The sequence below is a fragment of the Citrus sinensis genome, chromosome 3 (genome assembly GCF_022201045.2).
Source record: "Citrus sinensis cultivar Valencia sweet orange chromosome 3, DVS_A1.0, whole genome shotgun sequence".
Classification (NCBI taxonomy): domain Eukaryota; kingdom Viridiplantae; phylum Streptophyta; class Magnoliopsida; order Sapindales; family Rutaceae; genus Citrus; species Citrus sinensis.
The window spans coordinates 9,393,382-9,415,894 of record NC_068558.1 but is presented as its reverse complement, the minus strand read 5'-3'; the positions used below and the strand labels follow the sequence as shown (position 1 = coordinate 9,415,894).

Sequence of the window (22,513 nt, the reverse complement as noted above, 5' to 3'; positions counted from 1 at the left end):
TAAATTCAATTGATGATTTGTGAGATTGGGCTATTTTTAATACTACTGTTATAATTTAGCATTCTAATTACAGATATATTTAAAAAAAAAACATGCATTTGATGGTTATGGAATTAATTTATTTATTAACCGATGGGGAAAATAATTAGATTTAATCTAATTATTTTTTGTAATTTTTAAGGTGAAATTGTAATTTTTGTTTTGGGGGTAAAATGGTCATTTTTTAAAGTTTCCGTTAGTTTTCTTAACGGATTCCAAACGGAAGTGGAAAAGTGAAAAAAAATGTAATTTTGGGTGGATTCCAGCAAAAAAAATGAAGGAATTGTGTATTTTTGAAAAAGGTGTAAAAAATAGGTGGACGGTGGATATTTTCCCTTTTTTTAATCATGTATAAGCAAAACCATGTTTAGGTAAACACATAATGATTTTGGCATTATAATATATAATTTTTTTTTAACAAAAACAGATTATGTAAATATATAAAAAAGCTTAAGTATAATACTTTTGATTACTAATAATGAGAGATTCAAGAACTTGAGATGAGAAGCAAAGTGAGGGAGGATTTTATGATGGATAAAAAAATAAAAAAATAAAAAAATAAAGATGAGATCATTAGTGGGCAAATGTGTATGGTTGGGTTTCGAGATAGACATGAAAAATAAATAACAAAATGGAGATATTTTTAACATTGGAAATAAGTTAACTGATTAAGATTTCATCAATAAGTAAAAAGCTAAAAAAATAGTTTATTTTATTAAATCAAAATCATCTGAAAAATATCATTAAATTACAAAAATAAAAACCTCTAATTAATTTAATTCATTAAATTAAGTCGCTTTAAGTCATTAGATTAACAAAACACCCTCTAAGTCAGAAAAGAAAATATTATAAGAATGATTTAATTAATTAATTTTTCAAATTTATTATTGATTTGTAACTTCATAAAATAATGTGAATTTATTGTAATTATTTTATGGAGGTGGGATGGGTTTATAAAAATAATAGGGTGGAAATATCCACACCCTAATTATAAATCTTTGACTTATTTTCATTTTTGTTGAAAATATTTATTTCTTCTTAGTAAGAGTAGAGATAAGCTGAGATTTGAAAACATTAATGGTGCGTTTACTGAACTGAAATCGAAATAAACTGAAATTGGAATGGACACAAATGGGCTAGAATGATAATAAGAAATGTAAATTAGAATATGTTGTTTACTTAAATTATAAGAATCGAAAACGGAATGAGCTGAATTGACATTAATGTATTTACTTTGTTTTGGAATCAGAATTGAAATGAGTTAGATTGTAACAAATTATTAAAAAGTATTTATGAACAATTGTCATAACTATTATTTTATATTCATTATAGTGATTATTTATTCAATAATAATTAATAATAATAATTATTGTAATATATTAATTAATTAATCACTAATAATATATTAATATATCAAATAATAATGATATTATTATTAATTAATAATAATAATACATCAATTAATTATAACTGAGGATAAAATGAATATTTTAGATTTTGTAGAGGATAAAATGATTATTCCCAAAAATAAAAGACTCATTTACACCTCTTGAAATTAATCTCTCATTCAACATTCTCAAAGTGAGGTGTGCTCACTATCCCAATTTCGATTTCTGACTCTATTTAATTAAATAAATCTATCAATAATTCTTCAATCCGGAAGTAAACAGACTTTGAAGATGGTAACGAGGCAATGATCCGAAATTAACCTTATAAATTTTGAAATGGTTATTGCCGGGAAAAGGACAAAAATAAGAGAAAAGGAAAATAAAAACAAAACAAACAAACAAACGGGTTCGAGGAGAAACTGCCCCGTCCCTCTTCCTCGACGGGTCAAGCCAATTCTAAAACCCTAAACCCAAACTCAACAAAATCCTCTGCGAAATTTAAACTTCTCTGTTACTTTCTCTGAAGCTGCAATCATGTACGGCGGCGGTGAGTACCAATACAATCTTCAACTCGTTCTCCTATTAGAATTCGAACTGTTTTCCCTCAGCAAAAATGTAATTCTTTTTCTTCGATTTTTTTTTATTTTTTATTTTATTTGTGCGTTGCAGACGAAGTATCAGCCATAGTGATCGACTTGGGCTCTCACACTTGCAAAGCTGGTTACGCCGGTGAGGATGCACCCAAGGCCGTTTTTCCTTCGGTGAGTTTAGTGTCACTTCTTTCTCTCACTTTTGACCGCAACATACTTCTTTGACTTACTTTTTTTTTCCCTCTCTCTTGACTCCATTGCACCTCATTTTGACTTCAATTTCGAAGTATTGCTCACTGTTGTATGGATTTTTGCAGAATTATTTAGTTTCCTGTTATCTGCTATCGTCTGTCTATATTGTTAAAAATTTATTTATATTGAAGTGCTTTTTTTTTTCCTGGAAAAAAAAGCACTTGGAAGCTGGATGCACTTTACATCACTGCAAGTCATTTCAAGTGCTTTGCTTCTGCAAAGTACTTCTGGCACTCTGAAGCATTTTGAATCTCAAGAATCATTTTTTTTTTATGTAATTTATATAACTGAATGAATATTAAATATAAAAGGGATATTCGATGCTTAAAATCAGTTTTGGTAACATCCAATAGCATCTGTAAACATAACAGTGATAAGCATGAAAATGAAAGCTTCTATAAATACGGGTACCCCCAATACATCAAAACTCATTGCCCATGGATAAAGAAAAACGGTTTCAACATCAAAAACAACAAAAATTAGAGCAAACTTATGATACCAGATTCGAAATTGTAACCAAGCATCGGCCAAGGTTCACAAAGTGTGATACTTTAGCATTCTGGTTCTTTAGGAAGATTTAGGAGAATTTTATGATATTTGTTGTATAGCAGGAGCTACTTGCTCAAGTTCTTCCTATTTGTTATATTATGTTTTTGAAAGCTATTGAATTGTAATTTGAATTTTATCTTTATTTTTCTTAAGGTTGTTGGGGCGATTGACCAAATGGATATTGATGATTCTGCAAATGCTGAAAGGAATTCCGGTTCTGCTATGGATTCTAAGAACAATGTTGATTCTAACAAAGGCAAAGGAAAACGCAAGTTGTATGTTGGAACTCAATCTTTAGGGTTTCGCCGTGATCATATGGAGGTTAGTGTGTTGATTTATCAGCTATTATTTAGCTGGACATTTGAATTACTTATGTCCCTGTGTTATTAGGTGCTATCACCCTTAAAAGATGGAGTAGTGGTTGACTGGGATATTGTGGATAGCATATGGGACCATGCTTTCAGGTATTATCAATTATTAAACTTTGTTTTGATTAATTTTTCTAGTCAATTATTGTAACCATTGGGGAAAAATTGTTGTTCCTATTTTAGGGAATGTTTATTGATTGATCCCAAAGAGCATCCAATGCTACTTGCTGAACCATCTTCAAACACCCAGCAGCAGAGAGAAAGGTGAATTGCCCCTTGAAATTTTGTGTAGTTGATGAATCTATGATAAAAGCTTATGTAATTCCTTTCACTTTTGCCCTCCTTACAGTGTTTGCCATTTTTGTCTATATGACTCACATGTAGCTTGTGATGTTGTCATGGAGATTTGATGTATTGGTATTCTGACCAATTTTGTGGATATAGATTATACTTATAGTTTTTTCTTTATATTATTCCGTTAAATGTTAATATTCATCTTTTTGTTACAGGTTATGATTAGCTTAGACTACACACTGTCAAAAAAAGAATTATAAACATATTTCCTTGTATATTCTATTTTAAAATTCTTGATAAGAAATAAATTCATATTTTAGTTCCGCTTTTTCTTTTTGGGTGTGTGTTTGTGGCATACTGGTTTTTTGTCCCGTGATAGAATTTGACGCACTCGTATTTGACAGGACGGCAGAACTTATATTTGAAAAGTACAACGTTCCAGCCTTATTCTTGGCAAAAAATGCTGTATGTCTCTAGATCACTTATCCCCAAAACCTTGTGGGAAATCTTCTTTCCTGACCACTGAATTTCAATTTAAATTATTTCTGTTTCCTTCTTGTTTTGCTAAGATTGTTGGCTACTATTGGCTGGTGATGTTGATATTTTTATGTTGCAGGTTCTCACTTCTTTTGCATTAGGGCGTGCTACCTCACTGGTTGTTGATTGGTAGGATTTGTATACTTGTCAACTAATAAGTCAGCTGTTTGGGCATTACTTTTGGCCTTGTGCTTCTTTCATTCTTCATATAGTTTCCTTTTGGTTTCAATTAACTACTTTGTACATTGTGTCTGTTGCACATATTTTATAGGAGAAACTTTTGCAGAGAAAATTTTTCAGCTGGGTATTCGATAAAAAGAAATCAAGAATTTTTCTTTAGTACTTAGTTATATTGATTGGATCCACCTTACCCTTGTGTCACTAGGCTTGGTTCATTGTTTGAAAGCGTGCTCAAACACAAAAATAAGCATAATTTTGAACTTTTAGTTAAGTTTTGGTATGCCATCAACAAATATATAGGGATCATAACCCAGTGGCAAGTCAAAATGTTAATATTTATGTCGAAAGCCCTATATTCTTGCCCTAATCTCCACATTTTTAATAGGTGAGCCAAAATTTTGATGTTGTATCTGTCTAGTTTTTCAGTCCATTTGTTGAGTAACCTGTCATTTTCGTCTTGGAGTATTTTTTGATCAATTTTTTCATCCATGTAGAGTGTAATTGTCAGTTTGTGATTTCTCATCAATTTCTTAGTTTATTCACTATAACTTTGAACCTTGCTTTTAAAATAGTAAGACACAGCTGCAATGTAAATCTAGTTTTGTGGGGCTACTAATAATGATGAATAGTATTATTCACAATTATGAACTTTTTCAGTGGTGGAGGATCGACTACAGTAGCCCCAGTACACGATGGCTATGTTCTCCAAAAGGTATTTTTCTTCATAATTGCTCTCCAACAATTAGCTAAGCTTACTGTTGTATTATAGCAGATGTCTGTTTTCTTTCTCTATGTATGCTAATGTGTATCCTCATGCTACAGATTTGACGGCATAATTTGAAAGAAAGAACATTGGTCACCCCCCCCCCCCCACCCACAACACAAAAATCTCTTTTGAGTTGTAAATGAGCTAAACCTGTAATTTCATATTTTGAGTTGATCTTTATTGAGCTTATCTAAATATTTTTCTTGCTCTCAATAAATTGCTTTTTGATGATGTACAAGGCTTAAAAACTACAACACATGATATGTGAGCCAAATAATTTTAATGGTTTGATAACTCCTATTATTATCTTTTGATTTAGTAAGCCGACACCTAGGGCACAAATGTACTCAAATGAGTTTAAGATATATAACTCTACTTCTAATTATCTATTGAAAATTATAGGTTTGATTTAAGTGTTTAAGTTTTGCTGATTACCAGAACCTTTTTCTCTCTTCTTCTTTGTTTCTTATTGGAAAAGGGGTTTACAGATGGTCATGCATATACAACTAATCAGCCTTGTAATAACTGATCAGCCTTCACTTTTCCCTCTTATTGTTTTTTGCCATGTAAGGGTGTTACAACTTCTCCTATTGGAGGAGAATTTCTTACTAATTGCTTGATGAAAAGCCTGGAGAGCAAAGGTATCACAGTAAGTGACTTGATCTCTGAGTTTTCTTATTTTAGAGGCAAATTTGTTGTTTAGAGATGTGAATTATTATTTGTTGCTTTATTCCAATATGTTATCCTTATGGTTCTTGTAGATAAAACCCAGATATTCTTTCAAGAGGAAGGAGAATAGGCCGGGCGAGTTTCAGGTATATTCTGATGTAATTGATTTTTTCTTTTTCCTTATTTGTTAATGTGCCTAATTGCTTGCTTTTTTGTAATATCTAGCATTGAGATGACATGGTAGTAGTTCAGTCCAATTTAAATGGAAATCAGGAACAGTATTTGATCTTGATTGTTTTGCGGTGCTTTCCTGTTATAAATAAATTCTCAATTGAAGTAACTGATTTATTATGATCAGGACTACTATGTTTAAGGGCGCGTAGAAGCATATGAGTCTGCTGTGTCCCACTGGAAATTTTTAGTTTTAGAACAAAAAGAATAGAAAATGCATTACATACCTATTTAGTTAATAAGGAAGATGAAATGGGAGTTTGATAGCAGTAATTGTCTCCTTTTACTGGGAGAAGTGACGCTTCCATCCTATTCGCTAGCTAATTTCGTTCCCTATTCCTTTTTTTTTTTTTAATCTCCCCTTTTAACATAGAAAGTGAGTTGAATAACTTTGTTCTTGAGTCTTATTCATTTGTCCTTGTTGCTTTAAGAAACTGCTGTTTACTTGTTTCCTTTTACGTGGTGTGTACTTAATTGAATACTGTCCTTTGTTATAGTAATTATATTCATTGTTCATTTGTTCTTACGTAATCTGCATTTTGTTTGACATTTTTTCTTTGATTTTTCCAAATCTCACAGATAGTAGATCTTGATTTTCCAAATACTACGGAAAGCTACAAACTATACTGTCAGGTTTGTTATCGATCATGATGTTACTTGGGGAGGGTACATCTGTTTTACAGAGCTGATTGTCCTTTTGCAACAGAGAGTAATTGCAAGTGATATCAAGGAATGCGTATGTCGTGCTCCAGATACTCCATATGATGGTCTGTGATCCTCCCATCTGTTCTATCTTCAACTACCTTTTTTTTTTTTTGGGTTCTGGCTTTCCTGATTAATTATCTATACCATCTCTTGACATATTGAACTGTAAATCTGCTTTCTACCTTCTTCCACAATAAGCTGCTGTTTGATAAAATGAAGATATAGACCTAAAAAAAACATACTAGTGAAAACTTTGATGGCTAAATTTTTACTAATTTCCAGAGTTTAAAAAAGTTGAATTAAAATCTTTGATAATCTGAACTGCTCAAAATCCAAATAGGCACATGATTAATTAAAAAGAATGAAAATTATATCAATTTACAAATTCATATTTAAAATTAGAAGTGATAAGCTGCATGCAGAAGCATGGAAAGTTGTGCATGGTAGTGATGGTGCTTAGTGTGGTTGTATGCGATAATGATAGTACTGATGCCGATTGTGGTTCTTTTGTGGCGGTAATAATGTAGTAGTTATGTGGAGATAGTGGTTGGTGGTAATGATATTTTTCTAGTAGTAGATGATCATGATTATTGCATGGCGGTAGAGGTGCTGATGGTTTTTAATGCATGGCCATTTGTTATATATTAGCTGTGATTGTGGTGGTAGTAGCAACACTGGTTTTGCGGTGGATGTTGGTGATGTGGGTAGGTGCTATTATTGATTGGTACTGGTAGTGTTGTGAACGACTGTTTAGAGAAAGAACGAATCTCAACACTCTGTCTGATATTAAGAAATGAATTATTTAAATGATTGTTCACCCCTTTTTTAAAATTCTTATTTACAAGTTTAATTATGATTTATTAGCAAGCACATTTAGATTATTAAAAGCTGGAAATAAATGCATTATCAAGTTTGTGTAAAATGATGGAGTATTGAAGTCAGTTTAAGTGCTGCATTTTGGTTCACAAACACTATGATCTTTTATTGAGCTGTATCTGTTGCTTCTTGGAAATTATTTCATCAACAAGTTTATTAAATGTTCCCACACCTCTCTCTGTTCTTTGAAGTTTTAAAAGTTCTTTAAAAGTTCTACTGATACTTAGCATTCTGACATGGGGACTTTTTGCTCACAGAAAGTGCATATTCAAACATTCCAATGACCCCCTATGAGCTTCCTGATGGCCAGTAAGTACCTCGCAATTTTATTGGCTAAGACTAAATTTGCATGTTATAAACAGGTTATGGTGTACATTCATGTATATGCTAGACTGCAAAGCAACCACATTGTATCACAATGATTGAATAATGCTTGGGTTGCTTTGGTTCTCATTTCTTACATGAATTAGTCTCAGTTTTCTTGATACCTTTTTTCCCTGTTCAATGCAGAGTAATTGAAATTGGAGCTGATAGATTTAAGACTCCTGATGTTCTGTTCAATCCATCTTTAGTTCAGGTGGGTGGCTCGGAACTTGTGACATGCGATTTCTTTTTCCTTTTTGTGTCTGAGTTGTCTGGTAAAATCTAATGCAATCACTTTCTTTCTATTCTTCCTATTCACTTTTCATTCTGAAATGGGCATCATCTGAAATTATGTGCTTCTGTTTCTTGGTGACTCAGTGCCTCGAATCTCATAATTTCCCATCTTCTTAAGGTGTTTGTAAAAGAAGCATGTAAACTTAGCACATTGAAAGTGGCCTTGGGATATTTTCTTGGTTGTGCTCGAACTCACATTTTATTTTGGTAGAATGCTTTTTGATGTTCTATGGTGTGACTCCCTATTCTCTTTACTTCCTTTAAATTCTTAACTCTGTTGTATTTTATATGACAAATCATATCACTTCAAGAGAACATTAATCATACAATTGTATTATAAGTCGCAGTTTGCATAATGCTTCATTTGGTCAGTGGAGTTGTAGAGCGTTTTTATTTTTTGACTTTTGATCTTCCTAGAGCTACAACTCTGGTTTTAAACAAAAAAAGGATGCAGACAGAAGCAGGCACTGAACATAATTTGATTTATTACTGTTACTCCATCATTCTCCATCATTTTGTTACCAACCCATGATCAGTTGCTTCTGGGTAATTTAGTGTTGGGATTTATGGATGTAGTGTGCACTTTTTCATAAGTACTAATTTGTTATTTCTTTTAACATCAATATTTTGAGGGCACTTTCATGTGGTTTTTATTTTCTTTTTCTGTCATCAGACAATTCCTGGTATGGAGAATTTTGCAGAAAACATTCCTTTTCGTGGGTTGCCACAAATGGTAAATTTGTGAATATTTATTCTACATTCGGTCCTTAATGATTGATGATAATTCTTATGCTAACATTATTTTGTCCACTTTTGCAGGTTATAGACAGCATTAATAAGTGTGATGTGGATATCCGGAGAGAATTATTTAGTAGTATACTGGTACTCTTTTCCTTTAAATATCCTAGTAATGTGATCTTTTCTTTTAAATATGTTAGTAATGTGATTTCCTACATTTTCCCAAAAGAGCTAGGATGTCAAAGCTTATAGCATAAATAGATCTGATATGGGTGGTTTGATAGATTCTTTTTTGGATAATCTCTATGTTAAAATCTGCCCCCATCTGCCTAATAATCACAACTTCACGAGTAACCTGGATATTGTCGATATTTATCGTCAAGTCATTCAAAGCAACTGCAATCAGCTTAGCAGCCCTCTTGGCATGCCTTCCTTAGTCTAACTTGTAGGATATTATTGCATAGGCAATTCGTTATTGACTTGTACCATTGTCTATGTCAATGCTGAAATCTAAATACGCCTGTGTCTTAGATATCATGAGACAATACATGCCATCATCAGTTCTATATGTTTTTTGAGTTGACGTTATACCTTCTTGGAACTTATTCAGTTCCTTTTTGTGTTTCCTCTCAATACAGCTTGCTGGTGGCACGGCATCAATGCAGCAATTGAAGGAACGCCTTGAGAAAGACTTGCTAGAGGTAATGTTCACCGTATTCACTTCCATTTTCCAAATTTTAAGGGATAAAAATTATGAGATCTTTGCTTAATAACAAGTCTTGTACTATTTTCAAAGACATTAAATGGTGGTTTTACTATCTATCCATGTCTTTAAAGAGAAGATCATCTATCCTCATGGGCTTTTTGGTGAAATGAGTTTATTAGCATCTGAATGTTTAACATCATATCAGCAAACCTTTAGTAGTGTGTTTTAACTTCAGCTTGTTATCTATTCTTTTATGTGGCATCCTCACTTTCATCCTCATTAACATGCCATTATTACGGAGCCTGAAATATAAACAATGTGAGAACTCTGTTAAAACTTTTGCACAAAACCATTCTGGCTGGCATTCATGCAAATGCCACTTGCAATTAATTTCAGAAAAGCCTATTCAATTTTGAAAAAGTGCATAATAAATTTTGCTTTAGTTACAACATGACTTAAAGTATCATGCATCAACTTGTAGGAGTCTCCTCAAGCTGCTAGAGTCAAAGTAGTGTCAAGTGGAAATGCAACAGAAAGGAGATTCAGGTTGGACCCCTCTCTTTCTTCCTTCCCTATCCTTGCCTGTGCCTATAATGCCTGTTGTTTGGCTGCATTCTTTCTGTTATTCATCTTAACTATGTACTTTGGTTTTTACATTTACTCTGAACATTGGGTTTGTTTTCCATTTTGATTTTGCTAATTAATATAAAATTTGAGGGGTGATAAAAAACTGCCTTTATTAAGGACAAATGTACATATTTTCCAAATATCCTGATGCATTATGTGAACTGTATAATATGCTAAATTTTTATTAAGGTGGCTAAATGAATTCTGATACCTGGTACTCTGTTGGTCTATATGATGGGACTTGGTGATCAGAGGATTTTTGTTGTCTTTTTTCATTCTGGTCTTTGAGAATTTGTCAAATGAATTTGAGCATGCTTGTGGATATCTCTTGAATCATAAATCATTCTGCCAGTTACATAGCTGAGTATGAATTGTTGTGTGATTTCCTGTGGAAAAATATGGTAAAATAACCTAGAAAGTTGCCTATGCCCAGAAGAAAGGGTTTAGAAAGTCAAGCTAATTTAATTAGAATGAAAACTGTGGGGATTGATAAATGATACTGCGTTAAATTTAGAAGAAATGTGATAGGCCACTCATCCATATCACATACCAGAGAAGGAAAACGGTTTCCAGGAGCAGTTAATAGGAGTTTGGGTTGTGTTTGTGGTTTGTAATAAACTGTCAAGCAGTTGTATTAGTATTTTAGGCAGTCCGTTATTTGTCAGTTATGGGAGTGTAGGGTTGGTTTATACAATGGGTTTTAATGGGAGTCAGATTTTGTGAAAATAATTCTGTGAATGTAGGAGAGTTCCAGGTATCTTGAATATCCTGGTTGTGTAGGAGTTCTGTTGTGTGTGAAAGAGTTTTTGTGAGTGAAATCTGTGTAATTATTCTACAAAAAAATCAGTAGAGCAGTTTGAGTCTATCAAAATGATTTTGTTTCCTGATAAACAATCCTACGGTCTAAGTAAAGTCAGCACTTATCAAGCTTTGCAGCACTTATCAAGCTTTGCAGCACTTGATTGAATCATAAGCAATTTCAAAACCTGCTTGAAATATTAAGAATTTAACTTCCATGAAGAGGGGTAAGATCCCAAGTATCTCTATGATGTTGTCTTATTGATTGCATTCTATGTACTCTAAAACTTCAAGAGAACTAAAATCCTTAGTATGTCTGTCGTTGTATTGATCCCAGCCAATGAAGGCAATCGCTCTGGTAACAGTTTGCTTTCCCCGAGGTGTAGGCATTGCAGCTATTGTCTTATTTTTCGTAAATAACTCCTCTGCAGTAAATAATAAAAGGGAGAATTCTTGTTAGTAAACAACAATATTGCTTTAATTCATATTACTGATGCTGTGTGAAACAGTGTTTGGATTGGAGGGAGTATATTGGCATCGCTTGGTTCATTCCAGCAAATGTGGTTTTCCAAATCCGAGTATGTTTCATCGATCCGGCTCTTTCTTTACAGTTGCACTTCATCATACTGAAGTTTAAAAGCATACTGTCAAGCTGTACAATTTCCTTTTTCTCCATTTTTAAGTTGTAACTTATATGAAACCAATTAATAAGAGTATGCAATTGGCAGGTATGAAGAGCATGGAGCTTCATATATTCAACGGAAATGCCCTTGAGATATGTCCTTATTGGAATCAAGTTTGTGTACCTGTCTATGTTATAAATGAGTCTGTGGACCTGTAATTCCCTTCTGTAGTTCTGTTCCTAATGAGTCCTCTGTATTTTCTTAGAATTAAATTAACTTCCTAATCCTATAGGTATGATTTGCTGACTTTCTCAGGCTCATTTAGGTTTTAGGCCAATGTCTAAACTTATTTGAGACGAGCATTAACTTAGAGCTTATCCTGTGCCAAACTGTTTCGACTCCGCAGCATAATGGGTTAATAATATATTAGTATGTCCATCAAGGCCAGTAATTAATAGTCACAACATTTACAACCATATTTAGGCAATGACGCATGTTATGTATATTCGATATTAACCAAAGTGAGTTAGGGATGTTTTCTCAACATATCCAATGTTGAAGTGAAGCTCATGGTTTGTTGAACTTGACGGTAATAAAGTTCATGTTTTGCATAGTCGCGTCTTCAGTGGCTAAAGCAGCTGACGAGATTGAGATTATAGTGACGCCGTCAGACAAATTTGTCCCGAAGCAATCAAGTTCATATGCTTTCTGGTGGCTCACTCATGGAATTGTGAAAGCTTTACAGGCCATATATGGGATAAGGTAGGTGTATGACCGTAACATGCGGTTTAGCCATTTTAGCTATTTTTGCGCAATGCTTATGTAATTAGGGGGAATTTTACTTAAGAGATCTACTCCTTTAGGGCTGTTTGCGAAAGAGGTGATGTGATTTTTAAGTTAAGCGATTGTACGGTTAAAAAATGATTCTTATTTTGTTAGTTTATATATTTTGGTGAAAGTGTTTGATGACATTGCTTCGATGGCTGATAGGCTTGGTCTGGTTACAATAATCAAGAATAGTGCTTATGAGATTTACAAGAACGTTGGGGGTGGACAAATCTTGCAGGAGAAGAAAGCTGGATTTCATCTTTACTGCTTGCCTGCTCATTGCTTGCAGAGAAAGAAAGCTGCCACCCCACACCCCCCCCCCCCACAACTGAATCACTTCGCTAATGCTGCAAATGGGGCTAAACGGAAGGTTACGAGGTTCCCATTAGTTAAGAATGGATTCATGAGGCTTCCAACACAATTAGGATCTTCTTTATCATTGATATCATCAAGCAAAGGTTCTCCATTCAGCATTTTCGTCGATGTATTTAATGTCAAGAACCAAGCCACACTCGGTGCAGATTCTGTCACCAGAGGTGAGATCTAACAACACAACGTCGGTGTTTGTCTTTGCACGCAAAGCAATAATCTATTTCATCCATTGCTAACGAAAACTGATGCTTTCCGAGATGGGATTCTTTGGATTTTCCTTTGGTTTTCTGGCTTTCTGAGGGCCCTGCGGTTCAATATTTTTGCTGCTACGAATCATTGATTTGCTTCATGGGAGCTAGGCTATATTTATGGGGAACGAACCCTTATTCTGAGAGGACAAGGAGTTATTATGAGCATAGGATTTGTAAAACAGAATACACATTATATTATCAAACTTTCTAATGAACAAATATTTGTGTCCCAATTTTTGATCAGTAAGTAGAAGTTATTTATTTATTTTTTCTTTTTAGGTTATATTTATAAAATTAGTGTTTTTTTTTTAAATTAAAGACATCCGCTTACTTGTAGATTAAAAAGAGAAGTGGGGGGTAAAACATAAATTAATTTTTAACTTCTATTTTCTAAGGTTCAAATTTACAATTACAGAAAACTGCTTGATTCTACAATAATTTTGTCTCATAAGTATCAATTTTTAAACGACAATATTCTTTTGTGTAAAACATACATGTCTTAGACGAATTACAGCATAATAAATTGTAAAAAATGAATAAATATACACTAAATCTAACCATCTGGCAATGTCTAAGCGATAACTCATAGGATATATTATCCTCACGCACCCTAGTCCCAACTCATGAATGTTATTAAAAAAATAAAATAAATAAAAAAGAGAGAAAAAATCGTTATAGTCCTGGTGGCATTTATCGTAATTTTCTCGACATAAACTAAATCTTCGTACATCGGTCATTTGACTTTTTGACTAGAGATAAAGTGATAATAAACTGTGCCGAAAAGAAAGTGTGGCGCCAAACATTCGGGAGAGAGAGTGGTTACTTGTGGATCAATCAATGAGGTCCGAAGCCACTTCCTCCTCTTCTTGGCTCGGCCGGATCCCACCAACGGCCACCTCCGCGCCGAGCGGCGGCTCCGGCAAGTGCCGGCACTTCATCTTCTTCTCCTCCTCCTGCTGCAAGACTACAAACACCATTTCCTGTGGCTTCAATGGTCCCACCACACATTCCTCATCATCATCGCCGTCAACTCGTTCGTACTGCCGTCGATGGTACAACCCTCTCCGACGTAAGCCGTTCGATGAGCCTTCTCCTGACGTCCTCCGCCACTGGATCGACGCTGATCCTAATCCAATTTCATCTCAAGGTATCCATTAAAAAAACAAAGAAATATTACTCTGGTATCTATTTATAAATATTTTTTAAAAAAATATTTCATTATTTATATGTTATTGATTCATGATGTAGAGAGATTCTCGGTCGTGTCATATAACATATTGGGAGATAAAAATGCTTTCAAACATAGAGATTTATATCAAAATGTTCGGTATGAATACATGAAATGGAACCGTCGCAAAAGGTTAATATGCCAAGAGTTGATTGGATTGAACCCGGATATTATCTGTATGCAAGTAAGCTTTTTCTTTTTTAATTTATTTTATTTTATTGGGACTGGGATTTATGGAATTTCGATATGATTTTGAACTTTTGGGTGGTAATTATGTAATCTTGTTAGGAGGTGGACAGGTATTTTGATATTCTGAATGTTATGGAGAAAACGGGATATGCTGGTTGTTACAAGGTTATAATTTTTCTCTTTGATGTCTATGTGTCCGAGTTCTTTTTGGCAAAATTCTAAATCAAATGTCTGCAAATGGCAGCGGCGCACTGGGGATAACGTTGATGGTTGTGCGATGTTTTGGAAAGCTGATAAGTGAGAGAGTTGTAATTCGTTAATTTTTGGTACTTGTAAATTGGATTGGTTATTCATATTTTATTGTTTCTTGGTATTTTCTAGGTTTCGGTTATTAGAGCAAACAAGCATTGAATTTAAAGAGTTTGGCCTTCGTGAAAATGTGGCACAACTTTCCGCTTTTGAGGTAGCAATTCATGTTATTTGCTTGTGTACTTGGTTTGCGAGCAATTATCAGTTAAGACTCATATTGCTAGAATGGCTAAAAGTCGAAGTATCTGAGCGATAGAAGAACGTTATATATTACAGTCTACAGAGTTCCGTTGACAACCCTGCTGATCATCAAGATACTGCCTCAATATTCAACTTAAGCAAACTATAGCTGCATTGCACCATAATTGTTGTAATCATAATTGAATGCCGACATGTTTTGATATATTCTTGTGAGTGGTTTACTGGAAAAGTTTTGTCCTTCATATCTAACTTCACCTTTTACAGGCAGATGCGCAACACAAAATCAAGAAGAGTACTGGTTGGTAACATACACGTTCTTTATAATCCAAACCGAGGGGAAGTGAAATTAGGTCAAGTAAGCACGTCTACACTTGAATGTATTTCTTATAACTGAAGTGCTTGCAATTATCAATTGTTGATTCAAGCTCTAGTAGGGGTTACTGAAGTTATGTGTTTTGCTTTGACATCATAGCGCCCTTACTGTAAAACTCATAAAATGTTCCAAGGATCCCACGTTATATCCTGAAACGATCACATTAAGATTTCGACAGACTTAAAGGTTTTTTTCTAATTATATTTTTATGGGTAATGAAGTTAAATTATTTTTTGGGAGAGTAATATTATTTCAGATTGAGCAACAAATCCTACAGTATAAACTCACGTGTCATTTTCTTCGTCATGAATGCATGTTTCTTCTGTCCTCACTCTGTTTATCAGCAGCTTTACAAATGATTTTATCCAAAGGTCCATTAGATTTACTTCCTGTTGCATTATTTGGTCCCATTTAACATTGAGCTATTTGGCTTGTTAGATTTGTTTTCTTTCCTCAAGGGCACAAATTGTTGCAGAGAAATGGGGTAATATCCCTGTTGTGCTTGCTGGTGACTTCAATATCACTCCTCAAGTATGGTACCTAAAGTCATTTCTCTAACTAGATTACTTTGCTGTGGTGGAACAATGTTTCTTAAAATAATAAATTTGACTGCTTTTCTTGTTCTTTGACAGAGTGCAATTTACAAGTTCTTATCATCATCAGAGGTGAAATGCGTTAATTTATCTACTATGTGAAAGAATTGCATTATCTGCACCAACAGACTAATGAGCTGTATCACATATATATTTACCCTTTCACTCCATCTTGTTCTTTGAGATTACAATTTGTTTCTTTGCGCAGCTTAATATCAAGTCATATGACAGAAGAGACTTATCCGGTCAGAGAAGTTGTCATCTTGTTCAAGTTTTCGAGGTCAAAAAAGAAATTATCAATCCATTTGCTGTGATGGACAGGTATCTTTTAACTTTTCTGAGGATAACACATATACAATAGAACCTTATTAAATTAATACTCGATAGGACTTGGGGCAAATGTGATAAATTAATAATTCGATAAATTTATTAAAAATAAATTAAAAAAAGAATTTATTTTTCTATAGAACCCAACTAATTTATAATTAACTAATTTGAAACTAGATAAAAATGATGTCTTGATTTTCTTTGTTATACTAGCCTAATGCTTTATACATTTCATTGATCATTGTTGCTTTCTTTACACCTTTCGAATGAAAAGCCATTGGTTCATTCTATGTGCTATGTTAAAAGAAATAAGAGAGAGATCGACTTAATATACGGCCTCAAAAAGTCATCTCTGATAAGTTACCACGTAATTGTGATCCAACCATGCAATCTAGCAAAAGGGTTATCAAGTATTTGATTTACTCAATCAAGATCAAATCTGAATCATATTATATTTATATAGTTTGACAGAATCACTACATTCTTTAATTTTACTATCATACTTCATAAAAATTCCTATTATGAATGCGATATTATCTTTATAAATTAATAAACTATTAATTAATCAAAAAATTAATAATTTCCAAAGTTATTAATTTATCGATGTTCTACTGTACCTTTCTTTTCCCCATCAATTCCTGCATGCTCTAGTAGCTTGCATAATTAATATTTTGAAAAGTAGCCTGACTATAATTTCAATTAAGTTGGATTTAGTTGGGGTTTGGACTTGGACTAACTACATTTTTTTGGAAGGATGTTTCATGTTTCTTTTGATTTACTATATCTTCAATTTAGAATTTAGAAACTAAAACTGCTGTTACAAATTATCTTTTAACTTTGTTGCAGAGAGGACGTTATGACATTCTTTGATTTCATAGCTTTATGAAAAAACACTGAAAGTATATATCTATGTCATTTCATGTGCCATGAATTCAAATTCCACCATATTATAAATTTCTAGATTTGTTAAATTAGAATCATACATCTTAAACGTGTGAATTCTATGTATTGATGATGTTCCTAAAGTTATAACTAGTACTCGTTGTCTTAAAAAATATTTCTTTTAATGATTTTATGATATTTTATGATTTAATCTTTATTTATTTTGTTTATTAGAATGCTCATATCTGATGAGTAGTCGTCATTCACACCTCAAGCTCTCTTAAGTATTTTGTTTCTTTTCATTGCAATTACATCTCTAGTTCTCTTCTGATTTCAGACTCCTGCCCAATGGCTGGACAGATGAAGAGGTTAAAGTTGCAACTGGAAATGCTCAGTGTTATCTAGCCGTGCATCCACTGAAGCTTAACAGCTCCTATGCCTCGGTGAAGGTAAAGTAGATTTCCTGTCCTCTTTTGAGTCAATTCATTATCGCACCTTGGGATATTTCACGATTGAAATTCTTGTTTTCAGGGTTCCCCAAGAACAAGGGGCATCAATGGTGAACCATTGGCTACTTCATACCACTCAAAATTTTTTGGAACTGTTGACTACTTATGGTAAATGAATTCTGTGACAAGTTGTAACAATGATCATAACGGTTGTGATAGTTATAATGGTTTGTTCTGAATACAGGTACACGAAAGGCCTTGTACCTACCAGAGTTTTGGATACCCTTCCAGTTGATATTCTGAGAAGGACAGGTGGCCTTCCATGCAAGGTAAGAACAGTGGAGCGTGTTGGATTTGCTATATCATGCTGCATGACTCAGAAACTTCATGAAAGTGTTTCTGCATGGGATGACATCGTGCACTTCCAGGGGGTTCTAAAGGTTTTTGCTTCTACATTTCTTGCTAGATACTAGGCCAACCATGCAAATCAAAAGTCAAAACCTAGAAAGAAGATTTATTTTACTCTTTCATTAGGAAATCTCGTAGCAATTTCGTCATCAAACTATTTTTCCATTTATAACATAGTCTTTTTTAATATAAATTTGTTTTAAAAATAAGAAATTATCTTTGTATCATTTTTATTTTGTTATATGTACATCTACCCATAACAAAATTTAGACGTATTTTTTGCACCACCTTTGTTTTAAAACTTGTATCAATCAATTACTTTAACACTAACAAACGACCATTTCATTTGTTAATGAAATAAAATACTATTTTATTCTACAAAATTTTGAAAAATAATAAAATTACAATTGTAAAAATACCTCTAGCTTTAATAAAATAAATAAATCTCAAATCCGATATGTTAATTTTTTATAATTATAATTATAATTTCATTTAAAATTTTAATTTTAATTTTTTATAATTATAATTTCATTTAATTAGTATAGGAAAGTTTCTTAGCATTAAATATGGGGAAGTTTACAATAATTAGAGGGAGCTTTCTCTTCATGTTAATTTAATTACAAAAATTAAATGAAATTATAATCACAAGATGTTAATTTTTATAATTATAATAAAAATTATCATTTTAGATTTTGAGATTTATTTGTTTTATTGAATTTAGGGGTATTTTTATAATTATAATTTTTTATTTTTAAAAATTGTGGAATAAAATAATTTTTTAATTTATTTAAGGATAAAATAGTTATTTTCAATGTCAAAATAGTTGATTGATTCAAGTTGAGAAATAAAAGTGGTGTAAAAAATATGTTAAAATTTTATAATAGTTAGTTAGATGTACATATTACAAAATAAAGATAGTGTAGAGATAATTTTCCTAAAAAGATTAACATGCTGTAAATGGGTTTTTGATAATTTAGAACATATTTGAGTCTGTTTATGCACGGATTGGACGGTGATCACGTGAACAATCTTGTATGTCCTAAACTGTTATAATAACTCAATCTCACACCCGGCTTCTCCCTTTTTTAAGCAGAAACTGGGCAGTGATCACTTGGCCTTGGTTTCTGAGTTTGCATTTGCCGAAGCTATCAATGAATGCAATGACTATATGTCGACAAGCTCCGAGAAGATAGCGATGCACTGATGTAAAAATGTGGACGATGACACCGGCCTGGACGCCTGGCAGTTGATGTAGCAAACGTGGGCTTTTAAACTTATGAGTGGAAGTTGAATAACTTTTTCTTCCCAATAGTGGGATTTTTTCGGTCATCCTTTTGTGAAAAAATACACGTCTCCGCCTCTATTAGTCAGATCCACTACAAAATGTCAAAATTGGTAGGGACTGCTACGTGACATTTTTTTTTATTAAGTCGAAACAGAAACTTGAAAGGGACAATTACCCAACTTTTCCGTCTGAGCAAGTTCGTTAATAAAGATACTGTGATGCGTTGTTTTAACTTTTACGTAAGTAAATTAATAAATTAAAAGATAAAAAAATATAATTTTTAAATATTACAGCATAAAATATATTGTATTACTTGTTTTTATTATCTTATCCCTAATTTTAATATGATTAAGATGCCTGATTGAAATATTTTTAATACATATAGATACCCACCCACCCCCTAAATCTTATTGACAATTGATTGGGTTCTAATTGAAAAAAAAAATTGATTTAACAAAAAAAAATTGGTTTATTAATTTGCACAATCTATGTGACATTCACATAAAATATAGCTTTTGAATAGCAATACAGATGTCGGTAACAATCAAATGATTGATTTTTATTTATTTAATATGTGATTGATTTTTATTTATTTAATATATAATCTTGGGCCCATTGTAAATTAACAAGAAAATTAATCAAAAATTCATTTTATGTATTAACATCATATTTATTGTTAGGCTGAGAATTGATAAATAGTCGAACCAAGATTATATATTAAATAGTAAAAAGTTACACACGCAAAGTGATAAATAATAAAAAACTCATTATAACTCATTATTTATTATTTATCACTTTGCATGTGTGGCTGAGATTCGTACTCTACCATAGGTGAACTCCAACATAGTCGATAGGGGGTGGGCACGGTTCGGTTCGGATCGAAATTAAGCATAACCGATTTAAATCGGTTATTTTATAAAAAGAACCGAATAAGAACCGAATTCAATAAGAACCGAACTCAAATAGATCTTTTTAAATCGGTTCGGTTCGATTTTTTCGGTTCTTGACCTATTTTGAATTTCTAAATTTTTATCCCATTCGGCCTCATGAATGTCATAATTTTTTTCAATAATTAATTCATCCTAATTTCATTAGAAATATTAACAATAAATACAAAGTATTCAAAACACATTTTATCACTAATATCTTACTAACTACTAATAAGATACTCATTACTCACAAAATATGAGATATTAAGATTTCAAAATACATAACCAAACTCCAATATTCCATCTACATAAACATAATGTTGTAAAGACAAATAAAAATAACAACAAAGATTCGGTTCTTTGGTTCGGTTTTTTTATAAATAATATATTTCGGTTTTTTCAAAAATTAAAACCGAACCGTCGGTTCGGTTCTGTTTTTTTAAGAATACGGTTTTTTTGCCCAGTCCTAATAGTCGAACCCTTATTGTTATGATATTATTTACGTGTTTTATATTATTAGTGAGATAAATTTTTGTATAAGCTCCATTTAAATAAATTGATGTAACATATTAAATAATTATTAATTTATTTATTATTTTTGTGTTTGGTTAAATTTGAGAGACATGTGATGATGTCAATTGTTAAGTACATAATTATCTTAAGTAAACATCATGTAATCGTAATATAAAAAATAAAACTAGTTTGGGATTACATGATTTGGGATTCTCGGTTACACATGATTTGGGTTGCTACCTTGTAATGCCTTTATTACATTCGCGTGTGACTAAAGCTACTTACCAATCGATTTTAGACAAGGTGGACATGCGGCTCACTGGATGGAATGCGGCTCATTTATCCTTTGCTGGTCGAGTCACTTTGGCTCAATCGGTTATTCAAGCAATGCCTATTTATGCTATGCAAACAACCTTGCTTCCTTCTTCAGTGTGGAATAGAATTGATAAATCCTGTCGTCGTTTTATTTGGGATGGCAATTCGAAGACTCCTAAAATGAGCATAGTGGGTTGGGACAAAGTATGCTTGCCAAAGAATCACGGTGGCCTGGGTTTTAAAAAATTAGAGGCGATGAACCAGGCTCTATTGATGAAGATTAATTGGGGAGTTATTTCTAACTCGGATAAATGGTGGGTGAAGGTTATTTGCTCTAAATATGGCCTGGATATTGGTAAATTACCGCTTTCCCTTCATGACAAACCAGGGTCAAGAATATGGATGGCTATAAGGAAAACATGGGCAGCAACGGTGCATGGGGCTCGTTGGTCCATCTGTAATGGTGCTCGAGTTCGATTCTGGTTGGATTGCTGGGTGACGAAGCATGAACCTTTGATAAGTTTAGCCCTCAACCGATTCCTTATGATCTTGTTAATGCAACTATGAGTGCGTTTGTTAACGATCATGGTGGCTGGAGATGGTCCAATTTTGAACACTTGCTGCCAAGCTTTATTCTCATGCAAATTGCATCGGTCATGCCTCATGCTCCTCATCTTGGCCCTGATCGAATATATTGGTGTTTTGACCTAAGAGGCTTGTTCACCGTCCGCTCAGCATATGCTTCTATTTGTCATCAAAATAGCCACACTCAATATCAAGTTTGGAAATTACCATGGTCTTGAAAGGGACCTCAATCTGTCTGCCTATTTATATGGCAGCTTTTGCATGGGAAATTGAAGATTGCAGTGAGCTAGCAAAGCGTCACATTCCAGTTTCTAATGTCTGTGATAGATGTGGAGTTTCGGCTGAGGATATTCTTCATGTTTTACGGGATTGTTGCTGTATCAAGAGGATATGGATTCGGCTTGTACTAGTTTGTAATCACTACACTTTCTTTCACTCTAGCTTACGAGACTGGCTTGTTGCGAATCTCCATAACAAGTGGAAGATTGTGTGTAATGTCCCTTGGGAGTGTATTTTTGGTGTGGCTGTTTGGAGGTTATGGATATGGAGGAACCACTTCATCTTTGGTGGGGAGCTTGTGGACAACACAACAATTTATTTGGATATTATGGCTAGAGCTAATGAAATTCAAAGAGTAAATAACCCCCATATCAGTCAGCAACCGAGGCGTAAGGAGATGTTTATTGGCTGGTCGCCTCCTCCATGGCCATGGTGCAAATTGAACACGGATGGCTCCTATAAAAATGCAAGGGATGCAGGAGCTGGTGGTATCCTTCGGGATTCGTTTGGCTATTGGATCTTAGGTTTTTGTATGAAAATTAAGGAAAGTTCAGTGACTGTGGCTGAACTTTAGGGGCTTTATCAAGGCTTAATTCTTGCCTGG

The 22,513-nt window shown here is 33.2% G+C and overlaps 3 protein-coding genes across 5 annotated transcripts; all 3 read left to right on the top strand.

Moving 5' to 3' along the window:
* Positions 1–1,804: 1,804 nt before the first annotated feature.
* LOC102619533 (actin-related protein 4) lies at positions 1,805–12,035 on the top strand. Of its 2 annotated transcripts, XM_006485704.4 has the most exons (20): positions 1,807–1,974; positions 2,097–2,188; positions 2,972–3,139; positions 3,209–3,282; positions 3,370–3,450; positions 3,885–3,945; positions 4,097–4,146; positions 4,855–4,909; positions 5,535–5,612; positions 5,725–5,778; positions 6,443–6,496; positions 6,570–6,630; positions 7,702–7,753; positions 7,955–8,021; positions 8,775–8,834; positions 8,921–8,983; positions 9,478–9,540; positions 10,027–10,091; positions 11,480–11,548; positions 11,699–12,035. In XM_006485704.4, exons 1-20 carry the CDS (start codon positions 1,962–1,964, stop codon positions 11,742–11,744), a joined length of 1,326 nt encoding a protein of 441 aa, XP_006485767.2. In that variant the 5' UTR covers positions 1,807–1,961; the 3' UTR covers positions 11,745–12,035. The 2 variants fall into 2 exon arrangements, with proteins under 2 accessions (XP_024956955.2, XP_006485767.2); XM_025101187.2 differs by lacking the exons at positions 5,535–5,612; positions 5,725–5,778; positions 6,443–6,496; ... (7 more) ...; positions 11,480–11,548; positions 11,699–12,035 and adding an exon at positions 5,020–5,194 and having other exon boundaries at positions 1,805–1,974.
* A 146-nt stretch (positions 12,036–12,181) lies between these two features.
* Positions 12,182–13,312, top strand: LOC127901004 (uncharacterized). The gene is made up of 2 exons (XM_052436725.1): positions 12,182–12,355; positions 12,584–13,312. The coding sequence occupies exons 1-2, from the start codon at positions 12,195–12,197 to the stop codon at positions 12,966–12,968; spliced, it is 546 nt and encodes a 181-aa protein (XP_052292685.1). The 5' UTR covers positions 12,182–12,194; the 3' UTR covers positions 12,969–13,312.
* Positions 13,313–13,756: 444 nt separating this feature from the next.
* On the top strand, positions 13,757–19,520 carry LOC102619027 (carbon catabolite repressor protein 4 homolog 3). Of its 2 annotated transcripts, none has more exons than XM_006485702.4 (13): positions 13,757–14,191; positions 14,293–14,456; positions 14,561–14,626; positions 14,706–14,758; positions 14,843–14,924; positions 15,240–15,326; positions 15,783–15,875; positions 15,977–16,009; positions 16,146–16,258; positions 17,484–17,595; positions 17,678–17,763; positions 17,840–18,035; positions 19,097–19,520. In XM_006485702.4, exons 1-13 carry the CDS (start codon positions 13,882–13,884, stop codon positions 19,205–19,207), a joined length of 1,506 nt encoding a protein of 501 aa, XP_006485765.2. In that variant the 5' UTR covers positions 13,757–13,881; the 3' UTR covers positions 19,208–19,520. The 2 variants fall into 2 exon arrangements, with proteins under 2 accessions (XP_006485765.2, XP_006485766.2); XM_006485703.4 differs by having other exon boundaries at positions 13,766–14,191; positions 17,840–17,924.
* Positions 19,521–22,513: the final 2,993 nt, after the last annotated feature.

Bases quoted from the DNA above. Each gene is read 5' to 3' on its own strand.
- LOC102619027 (XM_006485702.4), top strand. From the start codon at position 13,882: ATGAGGTCCGAAGCCACTTCCTCCTCTTCTTGGCTCGGCCGGATCCCA. The intron at 14,925-15,239 runs GTAGCAATTCAT...TTTTACAGGCAG, and splicing joins CACAACTTTCCGCTTTTGAG to ATGCGCAACACAAAATCAAG. The intron at 17,764-17,839 runs GTAAATGAATTC...TTCTGAATACAG, and splicing joins GGAACTGTTGACTACTTATG to GTACACGAAAGGCCTTGTAC.
- LOC102619533 (XM_006485704.4), top strand. The intron at 4,147-4,854 runs GTAGGATTTGTA...GAACTTTTTCAG, and splicing joins ACCTCACTGGTTGTTGATTG to TGGTGGAGGATCGACTACAG. The intron at 10,092-11,479 runs GTTGGACCCCTC...TGTGTGAAACAG, and splicing joins GCAACAGAAAGGAGATTCAG to TGTTTGGATTGGAGGGAGTA.
- LOC127901004 (XM_052436725.1), top strand. From the start codon at position 12,195: ATGTTTTGCATAGTCGCGTCTTCAGTGGCTAAAGCAGCTGACGAGATT. The intron at 12,356-12,583 runs GTAGGTGTATGA...GATGGCTGATAG, and splicing joins CAGGCCATATATGGGATAAG to GCTTGGTCTGGTTACAATAA.